The sequence below is a fragment of the Gekko japonicus genome, unplaced genomic scaffold (assembly GCF_001447785.1).
Source record: "Gekko japonicus isolate JY-2015 unplaced genomic scaffold, Gekko_japonicus_V1.1 scaffold3073, whole genome shotgun sequence".
In the NCBI taxonomy this organism is placed as follows: Eukaryota; Metazoa; Chordata; class Lepidosauria; order Squamata; family Gekkonidae; genus Gekko; species Gekko japonicus.
The window spans coordinates 142,385-153,588 of record NW_015173230.1 but is presented as its reverse complement, the minus strand read 5'-3'; the positions used below and the strand labels follow the sequence as shown (position 1 = coordinate 153,588).

Here is an 11,204-nt window from a genome sequence, read left to right as displayed (position 1 = left end):
CAGCTGTGCCAGAACTACGGCTCGCCCAAGGTCATCCATAAGAACATAAGAGAAGCCAACGTTGGATCAGGCCAAAGGCCCATCCAGTCCAACACTCTGTGTCACACAGTGGCCAGAAATACCAGTGCCATCAGGAGGTCCAGCAGTGGGGCCAGGACATTAGAAGCCCTCCCATTGTTGACCCCCTCCAAGCACCAAGATGACAGAGAATCCCTTGCCCTAGAGCCCCTATCTATACCTTGTGGCTAATATCCACTGATGGACCTCTGCTCCATATGCTTATCTAATTCCCTTTTGAAGCCATCCATGCTTGTAGCCGCCACCACCTCCTGTGGCAGTGAATTCCAAGTGTTAATCACTCTTTGGTTGAAGAAGGACTTCCTTTTATCCGTTCTAACCTGGCCGCTCAGCAGTTTCATGGAGTGCCCACGAGTTCTTGTATTGTGAGAAAGGGAGAAAAGTACCTCTTTCTCTACCTCCTCTTTCCCATGCATAATCTTATAAACCTCGATCATGTCACCCCTCACATCCAGCAGCTGCAAGTGGAGGAGTGGAGAATAAAACCTGGTTCTCCCAGATTAGAGTCCGCGCACTTAACCACGACACCAAAAGAGGGAGTACCTTGTATTTCTACCCACAGTGGTTGCTCGTGGGCCAGTTAAGAGCCCTGGATGGGCCAATTCTGACCCCCGGGCCTTATGTTTGACATCCCTGAGCTAAACGACAGTTCCAAAGAGAGCTTCCTTTCCTACTTCTGGTTTTTTATTATATGGCTTGCAAAGAGGATACCTGGAACCAGAACTGCAGGCCAAGTGTGTCAAACCCGGAGTTTTTCTACACACACCCCCCAACCACCAAGTGTCCCCGATACCTCATGTCTTTTGGAGCGGATCAAACTCATGCGCCGCAGACTCATGGCATGGAGGGAAAGACCCTGCTGAGAATTCCACCCTGCGGACTGCAGCACAGAGCCCCTGTCTGGAAGGAAGTCTTCTCCAGGCACTGAGGAGTCTCTTCCCGCGTGGTCTTGACCTGTAAGATGAAGCACGGGCCATTGGCAATGGGAAGAGGGGGGGGGCAGAGGAGACCCACGCTTCCTAGAAGCATGAAGAGAAACACAAGAAGAATTCAACGAATACACACAAAGGTACTCCCCTTATATTAAGCTGGATTACTGAAGAAGACGAGAAGAGATTGGAATTATACCCCGCCCTTCACTCACTAGCCGAAGGAGTCTCAGAGCAGTTTACAATCTCCTTCCCCTCCCCACGAGAGACACCCTGTGAGGTAGGTGGGGCTGAGAGAGCTCTCTCTCGAGGACTGCTCCTGAGAGAACAGCTTTGAGAGAACTTGTGACTGACCCAAGGTCACTCCAGCAGCTGCATGTGGAGAAGTGGGGAATCAAACCCGGTTCTCCCAGAGTCTGTGCCCCTAACCACTATACCAAACTGGTCATCTAATAACACAGTAGCCTGCAGGGATCCTCAGACTTTTGAGCCTGGGAGAACCTTCGGACACAAGATAGTTGGCACAGTCACAAAATGGCTGCCACAGATGGTGGAACCAATCAAAAATGGCTGCTGCAGGAGGTAGAGCCAACCACAAAATATCAGGGAGCAAGGTTATAGATAACAGTAATAGTTCAACATTTCAGGCAGGAAGCCAGTTTGGTGTAGTGGTTAAGTGCACGGACTCTAATCTGGGAGAACTGGGTTTGATTCCCCACTCCTCCACTTGTACCTGCTTCTTTCAGAGCTGTTCTCTCAAGGGCAGTTTCTGTCAGAGCTCTCTCCCTTGCCGACAAGCCCATTCTCCTACAAAACTAAGTTTTCCGCTCTGCGTGGGTCGAAGAAGAGCCTGCTTTTCGTAGGGTGCCCTAAATCCCCACCACCAAATCTCCCTGCAAAAAAAAGGGAACACAGTATAGATGGCTATTCCCGGAAGAGTTGAGTTTTAATTATCAGGCTAAAAAAAATATAAAATTGACTCTGTTCCAAAAGCGGAAAGATTTATGGATCAAATGTTTAATGTAAAAAAGAAGCAGAAGGAAAAGAATTTAAAACCGAATGTGGAGGAAGAAGAAGAGGAGGAGGAGGAAGAGTCCTACTTCACAGGACTCAACAAGCCGAACTTCCTCATCATCAGAATCATCTGAATCGGAGAAAGGAGAGGCCGCTCCCAAACTGCAGAAAACGAAGAAATCTAAGAAGAAAAGACTCTAAAACTAAAGCATGAGTGCTAAGGGCAGTAACTGTGCCAGGCTAATAACTTTATATCTTTATAATCGAACTAATCTCTGTATGACCTGTACCAATAGGTTAAAAAGATCTATTCTTTTAGCTTCTCAGAGCGTGATTTGTATTAGTCTTTACCCTATCCCCATATCCAGTAGGAGATTTAGAATAGAATGGTAGCTTTCCTTCCCCTATCCAGTAGACTACATGTATCTAGATCTCCCTGACCCATTTCCCCTAATAATAGTGATAGGGCATTAGTATTCCTTTCCCCTTTCCATATATGTGGTGTGTAGTGTGTAGAAAAGGCAAAAATAAAAAAAATTCCCCTTTGGGGGGTAAACCCCCCCACCACCACCACAGACTGGCCACGCTCCGCGTCTGCGCTCACCTGACAGGCAGCTCATCTCATCTAGCTTCTCCAGTTCTTCTCTCAAGAGGTCAACATCACAGTCTCTGCAGCAAGAACAAGCAAAAGGAGGTGCCCCCGGCAGGGTAAGAACTCTCCTCATAGAAAGCGCCCAAACCAAGAATTCTGCTGTGCCCTACGGTGCCCACCACGTAAAAAGATCTAAGGTGGTCCCTTCCATTGGAGCCCCCGGCAATATTGGACTTGGTCTTCTCACACAGGCTGGCCTCGGCACTATGATCGGGGTCCCAAAATCGTCTGGCCCTCCCAGGGCCTAAAGACGCCAGGCTAGCCGTGACGAGGGCCAGGGCCTTTTCTGTGGCGGCCCCATACTGGTGGAATGAGCTCCTGGATGACCATCAGGGCCCTGCGGGACCTTTTACAGTTCCGCAGGGCCTGCGAGACGGAGCTCTTCCACCAGGCCTTTGATTAGGGGCCGCCACTTCACATCGAGGCCCCCAGCCCTACAACATCAGCACCAGCTCAATATCTTATAGCCTGGCAAGAAGAGATTGGATTTATTCCCCGCCCTTCACTACCCAAAGGTGTCTCAGAGCGGCTCCCAAACTCCTTTCCCTTCCCCTCCCCACAACAGACACCCTGGGAGGTAGGTGGGGCTGAGAGAACTCTTGACAGAAATGTGTTTTTTTTTCAAGAACAGCTCTTATCAGAACTACGGCTTGCCCAAGGTCATCCAGCAGCTGCAAGTGGAGGAATGGAGAACTGAGGAGAACTCAGACTGTGGTGGCAATTTGACTATCTAGATGCTGAGACAACGCCACCACCATTTATTAGTACTATGTTTACTAGCAGTTGTCTGCACATGTTCTGGTTTTAATTTTATTACTGTTTAAACATATTAAGCCAGCGAGATACATTAATACTTCTACATATGCCGTAAGCCGCCATGAGCCTGCCTGGCAGGGAGGGAAGGATACAAATTAAATAAACAAACGAACACATGAAGCTGCCTTAAACTGAATCAGATCTTCGGTCCGTCAAAGTCATTTCGCCCACTCAGACCAGCGGCAGCTCTCCAACGTCTTGGGCAGAGAGTCATTCTCATCACCTGACTGCCTGGTTCTTTTAACTGGAGATGCTGGGGATTGAACCTGGGACCTCCTGCATGCCAAGCAGAGGCTCTTCCACTGAGCCACAGCCCCTCTTTACAGCTCTCCAGGGTCTCAGGCAGAGGCCTTTCCCATCACCTCCTGCCTGGGCCTTTTAACTGGAGATGCTGGGGACTGAACCTGGGACCTTCTGCATGCCAAGCAGATGCTCCGCCACTGAGCCACAGCCCCTCTTTACAGTTCTCCACGGTCTCAGGCTAAGGTCTTTCCCATCACCTCCTGCCTGGTCCTTTTAACTGGAGATGCCGGGGACTGAACCTGGGACCTTCTGCATGCCAAGCAGAGGCTCTTCCACTGGGCCACGGCCCCTCTTTACAGCTCTCCAGGGTCTCAGGCGGAGGTCTTTCCCATCACCAGCTGCCTGGTCCTTTTTAACTGGAGATGCCAGGGATTGAACCTGGGACCTTCTGCATGCCAAGCAGATGCTCTGCCACTGAGCCACAGCCCCTCTTTACAGCTCTCCAGGGTCTCAGGCAGAGGTCTTCCACATAACCCCGTGCCTGGTCCTTTTTAACTAGAGATGCCGGGGACTGAACCTGGGACCTTCTGCGTGCCAAGCAGAGGCTCTGCCATTGAGGCACGGCCCCTCCGCAAAACACACATAAATCTGCATTTATACTGGATCAAACCATTGGTTACTCAGGGTCTGTATTTCCCACTCAGATTGGAAGCGACTCTCCAAAGTCTTCCCATTGCCTACTCTCTAATCCATGGTTGTCAAACTCATTTGTTGTAAGGGCCGGATCTGACATAAATGAGACCTTGCTGGGCAGGGCCAGGTGTGTCATAAAATGTACTGCCAGATAGTGGAGATATAAACTTTATAAAGGACACAAACACAAAAGTGGGGTTTCCCCCTTTAAAATTAAAACATGCTTAAAACATTTGCACTCCTGCAATATTTGGTTGATTTCACAGTGTCTGATAATTGACACCCCTTGCTCTGAATTACTGCGTCAAAATGTCTGTGCTGTTGCAATCTTAAGTATGCTGTTAGGGTGTGTACCTGTAAGCTGCAAACCTACAATGACGCAGCAGCAGCAGAACTGGAAGAAGAAGCAGAAGACAGCCAAGTTCCACTGCGGGCCTGATAGAAGCCCTCCGGGGGCCTGATCCGGCCCCCGGGCCGCTTGTTTGACACCACCTGTTCTAACCGGAGATGCCAGGGACTGACCTTGGAACCTTCTGCATGCCAAGCAGACGCTCTACCACGGCCGCTAAGGGTGGAGTCTTTCAAATCACCTATTGCCTGGTCCATTCCGCTGTTGATGCTGCTGGGGACTGAACCTGAGGCATTCTGCACGCCAAGCGGAGGCTCTGCCGCTGAACCACCCGCCCTCCCCAGGAAATAGGGCCCAGATGGGAAAGAAGCTGAAAGCCTAAACAAAAGTGGGGGCTGAAGAGAACGCAGAATCCAAGGAAAGGAGGAGCTAGTGGGAAGAACAGAGGTCTCTGAAGAAAGCCCACAGGACTCAGAGATTAGTAGAAGCTGCACGGGTGAGTCCAGGAGATGTCCTAGGAAGTTTGGACAACAGAGGGGGCAGCTAACACGAAGGGGACAGGTTCAAGGTAAAAAAAGGGCCTCCAAGGAACATGTACACGGCCGGGGCATAAGTCAAGGAGATCTTTGGGCTGGATCAGAACCTGATCGCTACGGGCTCAGCTGAGATGTGGCTGGTGGTGGAGGAGGAGGAAACAACGGATGCACCTTCCTTGTGGCGATAAGAACCCCTGAACCCGCCCCGCTCCCAAGACGGACCCTCCTGAATACAGCTGCAGGTATTCCACAGGGGCTTGGCGTTGCACCCATGGGAGAGGATACTGAGTGTGTGTTTTTTAGCATCAGTTTTTATTGGCAGTTCTTAGCTCTTACGGCAAACAGACTACTGGTCTGGTCCATCAGGGCTCTTTTTATGTTCCAATGTAACACCATGGCTTCTGCGCCCGTGTTGTTGGCCCTCTAGAGGAAAGGGTTTGCCACTGTGTGAGACGGGATGCTGGACTAGATGGACTGCTGGTCTGACCCAGCAGGGCTCTTCTGATATTCTTATCAGGGGAAGGCCTCGGCCTCTCTGTCCTGTTGCTGGCCCTGCAGAGGAACAGGTTGGCCACTGTGTGAGATGGGATAAGAACGTAATAAAATGAAAAGCCAACGTTGGATCAGGCCAGTGGCCCATCCAGTCCAACACTCTGTGTCACACAGTGGCCAAAAATACCAGGTGCCATCAGGAGGTCCAGCAGTGGCATCAGGACACTAGAAGCCCTCCCTCTGTTGCCCTCCCAAGCACCAAGAATACAGAGCATCACCTGCCACAGCCTGTGAGTTCCTATCTATACCTTGTGGCTAATAGCCACTGATGGACCTCTGCTCCATACGTTGATCCAATTCCCTCTTGGAGCCATCCATGCTTGTAGCCACCGCCACCTCCTGTGGCAGTGAATTCCATGTGTTAATCACTCTTTGGGTGAAGAAGTTTTATCCATTCTAACCCAAGTGCTCAGCAATTTCATTGAGTGCCCACGAGATCCTGTATTGCTGGCCTAGATGGACCACTGCTCTGATCCAGCAGGACTCTTTTGATGTTCTCATCAGGGGAAGGCCTTGGCCTCTCTGCCCCGTTGTTGGTCCTCCAGAGGAACTGTTTGGCCACTGAGTGAGACAAGATGCTGGACTAGAGGGACCACTTTGGTCTGATCCAGCAGGGCTCTTCTGGTGTTCTTCTCAAGGGAAGGCCTGGGCCTCTCTGCCCTGTTGTTGGCCCTTCAGTGGAACTGGTTGGCCACTGTGAGAGACGGGATGCTGGACTAGATGGACCACTGGACTGATCCAGCAGGGCTGTTATGCTCTGCTCCCCCAGCAGTCCGTCAAGAGAAACAGGAGAAAGTTTCAGCTGTGGACTGTAGATCCCTTGCTGGCAAGGTTCTATATTGAACAGAACACCCACTCCTGCGCCAAAATGGCTCCTTTGTTTCTGAAAGATGTGAGAATCCAGGGTCTCAGATCTAGTGAGGTTGGCAAGCCAACTTATTTGTATGCACAATCTGAAGGAGGCCCCAAATGTCTGCGCTCCAAGAAGGCCTTCTTACCTGTCTGGAGTAGAGGTGATCCGACTGCTGCTGGCACCTTTCAGCTCCACTCGTGTTGTGAGGGGTTCTAGCACTCTCCGGGGTAAGAACGCAAGTCCAACTTTCTGTAGCTTCCCTCGCAGGGCACAGCGGCAGACCTTTTCCAAGAGCCAGTTGCCTGAAGGAAGGGGAAAGGGGGGAGGCATCATTCACAGCCTTTGCATTTCTAGCCTGCCCCTTCCAGATGGCTCAGCGTGGTAATATTACCAGTGTTCCCTCTAAACTGAGTTAGTGTGAGCTAGCTCACAGTTTTTTAGCCTCCGGCTCACACATTTTTGTCTGAGCTCAGGAAGGATGGCTCCGGAGCAAACCAATTTATGTAGAAGCCAAATCGCTGGCTCACAAACAAATACAAATACAATACCTTTATTGGCATAAAATATCAAATACACATGCAGCATAGAAGAAGAAGAGAAGAGATTGGATTTATACCCCGCCCTTCACTTGGAGTCTCAGAGCGGCTTACAAACTCCTTTCCCTTCCCCTCCCCACAACAGGCACCCTGTGAGTTGGGTGGGGCTGAGAGAACTCTGACAGAAACTGCTCTTTCAGGAACAGCTGTGCCAGAGCTTGTGACTGACCCAAGGTCACATCAGCAGGTGCAAGTGGAGGAGTGGGGAATCAAACCCGGTTCTCCCAGATTAGAGTCCGCACACTTAACCACTACACCAAACTGGCTCAAGATAGGCTGGAGGGGTATCACATTCCGAATTGCCTTAAGGCTCACAAATTTAATGTCAGTAGCTCACAAAGTGGAATTTTTGCTCACAAGACTCCACAGCTTAGAGGGAACATTGAATGTTACCACACTTTATTGTCTGTACAGTAAAAACTTTGGTCACATTATGATAAGGTAAGACTCATTGGAACAGACAAGAATGCTAGGAGGAGAAAGAGGAGGAGGAAGAGATAGAAGAGGAAGAGATAGAAAAGGAGATTGGATTTATACCGCTTTACCCCGGGTTACAAACCCCTTTCCCTCCCCCTCCCCGCAACAGACACCCTGTGAGGTAGGTGGGGCTGAGAGAGCTCTGACAGAAACTGCTCTTTTTCAAGAACAGCTCTGACCAGAACTACGGCTTGCCCAAGGTCATCCAGCCAGGTGCAAGTGGAGGAGCGGGGAATCAAACCCACTTCTCCCAGATTAGAGTCCGCGCACTTCACCACTACACCAAACTGGCTCTAGAAAAAGAGAAAGAGATGGCTGGACTCCATTCAGGAAGCCAGAGCCCTCAGTTTGCAAGACATGAGAAAGGGTGTTAATGAGAGGATGTTTTGGAGGACACTAATTCATGGGGTCGTTATGAGTCACATGCAATTTGACGGCGCACAACACATGCACACGCTCACGGAAAACAGGTGTTTTTACTGAAGTGTCAAAATCTCAGCTAATAATGAGGCCACTTCGGCCTCATTAGTGCCACTTATTAATGTGGCAGACACGGTAGAGATCGGTGTGCAAATTAATTGCCTAGAGTTCCTTGACTTTCACTTAGCAAGTGTTCTTTCAAAGTGTGTGTGTGGGGGGAGGATATTGACAGCCCTGAACACATTGCATATCTTTTTTCTTATGTAAAGGTAAAGGTTCCCTTGCTCGAAAGCCAGTCGAATCCGACTCTAGGGTTGCAGTGCTCATCTCCGTTTCAAAGCCGAAGAGCCAGCGCTGTCCGAAGACGTTTCCGTGGCCATGTGGCCGGCATGACTAAACACCAAGGCGCACGGAACGCTGTTCCCTTCCCATTGAAGTGGTACCTATTTATCTACTTGCAATTTCTTGCTTTCGAACTGCTAGGTTGGCAGGAGCTGGAACTAGAGACGGGAGCTCACTCCGTCATGCGGCACACTCAGGTCTTGAACTGCTGAACTACCGACCTTCCACAGCCTGCAGTTCAGCGTCTTAACCACTTGAGCCACCGCAGCTTTCTTATGTACAAAGATGCAAAGTATTTCTGTTTGATTAAGCCTTGATGTTCGGTCTCACCGCAGCCTGCCAGTGCAGCTATGATTTAGCCAAGGGTTGAAAATGCACGAAACGTGGTTTAGGAAGGGTCCCTCCCAGAGTGCTGATTACAGAGACCAAGAACAAGCTTATTGGTTCCTGGTAGGGCCTGAAGGCACCCGATACAGCCCCCACCCCTTGCTAATCCTCTGGATCTGGTCAGTGACTGAACAGAATGCATCCTGGGTAGAGATGTAAAATTTCCAGAAATTTGAAGCTTGGAAAGAACCCCCCCCCCCGGTTTTTTTCCGGGGGGGAAACGGAAATTTTTTGGAAAAATTGAAAAAAATGCTACATTAGCACTTCTTTTTTCTTTTCCAGATTGAAAGCCCTTCTGTTACTTTAGGAACATAAAATATGACTATGGACATTTTTACTTGGCATGAAATCATCACAACTAGCATATTAAAGATATAGCGTACCCAAACAATTATTACAAACAGAATACCCACCCACATGGAAAAACAGAACTCAAACCTTTTTCTTTTCTTTTGACAACAGCACCTCCTAAAGGAAGAAATGCATCTAGTTCTTGCATTGGAGAGTTCAGTTGGTAACCTAGGACTTGCTTGTCCTCCGTGCAATCTGATACCACACGTATTTTTTAGAAATGATTTGGAAAATATTTGAACACCTTGTCTTAACATATTTTATTCATCATGTTCAAATAAAACAATCCATCACTGAGCCACGGCCCCTCTTTACAGCTCTCCAGGGTCTCATGTTGAAGTCTTTCCCATCGCCTTCTTTCTGGTCCTTTTAACTGGAGATGCTGGGGACTGAACCTGGGACCTTCTGCACGCCAAGCAGAGGCTCTGCCACTGAGCCACAGCCCCTCTTTACAGTTCTCCAGGGTCTGAGGCGGAGGTCTTTCACATCACCTCCCGCCTGGTCCTTTTAACTGGAGATGCTGGGGACTGAACCTGGGACCTTCTGCATGCCAAGCAGATGCTCTACCACTGAGCCACAGCCCCTCTTTACAGCTCTCCAGGGTCTCAGGCGGAGGTCTTTCACATCACCTCCCGCCTGGTCCTTTTAACTGGAGAGGCTGGGGACTGAACCTGGGACCTTCTGCGTGCCAAGCAGATACTCTACCACTGAGCCATGGCTCCTCAGAGGTCCATCGAGGCTAGCCACAGTCTGTCATGGCCATACCATACACCACCCTGGATTTCATCACGGGGAAAAAGGGAGGATATGATGCAATATTCATCAAAAAGGAATAATGAAGCCTCATAAGAACATAAGAGACGCCAATGTTGGATCAGGCCAGTGTGGCCCATTCAGTCCAACACTTCGTGTCACACAGTGGCCAGAAATATCAGGTGCCATCAGGAGGTCCACCAGTGGGGCCAGGACACTAGAAGCCCTCCCACCGTTGACCCCCCCAAGCACCAAAAAGACAGAGCATCACTTGCCCCAGAGCCCCTAGCTATACATTGTGGCCAACAGCCACCGATGGACCTCTGCTCCATATGCTTAAATCTTCTAGGAACAACCAAAACCTCCAACATCAAAAGTTCAGGCCTTGGGCCAGAGCATTACCAGTACCCCACCACCAAATGATGGTGGTGGCGGGCATTGAAGCAAGGATCTACGAACTTGGGAGAGGAAAGCCAACGATACACTTGCCTTCAGTTGGGTAGCTGTGTTGGTCTGAAGCAACGGAAGAAAGTTTGAGTCCAGTGGCACCTTTAATACCAACAAAGTTTAATTCTGGGTATAACGTTGCATGCACACAAAAGCCTATACCCAGCAATAAACTCTGTTGGCCTGAGAGCCAGTTTGGTGTAGTGGTTAAGTGCGCGGACTCTAATCTGCGAGAACCGGGTTTGATTTCCCACTCCTCCACTTGCAGCTGCTGGATGACCTTGGGCAAGCCATAGTTCTGATAAGAGCTGTCCTTGAAAAAGAGCAGTTTCTGTCAAGAGTTCTCTCAGCCCCGCCTACCTCACAGGGTGTCTGTTGTGGGGAGGGGAAGGGGAAGGAGCTTGTAAGCCGCTCCGAGACTCCCTTGGGTAGTGAAGGACGGGGTATAAATCCAGTCTCTTTTCTTCTTAAGGGTTCAATAGACTTGCCTGTCACCGCCACCACCAAAAGGCCCGTGAGCGACTTAAATCCCAAGGCGACGGCATGGTTGAGCTCCGAGAGGGCGTTGGCGACGACCAGGACTAGAAGGACAGCCCGCGGGAGGCCAGGGATCTGCAGGAAGGTCATGATGAGGGCAGCCAGCAAGAAGTAGCTGCCGTGTAAGATGCAGGTGTAGATGGAGCTGAGGCTGAGCCCTGCAAGACAGAAGCAGGAAT

At 50.0% G+C, this 11,204-nt stretch overlaps 1 protein-coding gene across 1 annotated transcript in view; it reads right to left on the bottom strand.

Moving 5' to 3' along the window:
- Positions 1-11,204, bottom strand: part of LOC107120102 (protein brambleberry-like) — a 27,890-nt gene that overhangs the window by 2,695 nt on the left and 13,991 nt on the right. Inside the window, exons 8-11 of the mRNA XM_015422744.1 lie at positions 10,977-11,183; positions 6,861-7,017; positions 2,626-2,690; positions 968-1,097 (exon numbers count right to left, since the gene is read on the bottom strand). Coding sequence (XP_015278230.1) covers positions 968-1,097; positions 2,626-2,690; positions 6,861-7,017; positions 10,977-11,183 — 559 coding nt within the window. The remainder of the gene's footprint in view (positions 1-967; positions 1,098-2,625; positions 2,691-6,860; positions 7,018-10,976; positions 11,184-11,204) is intronic.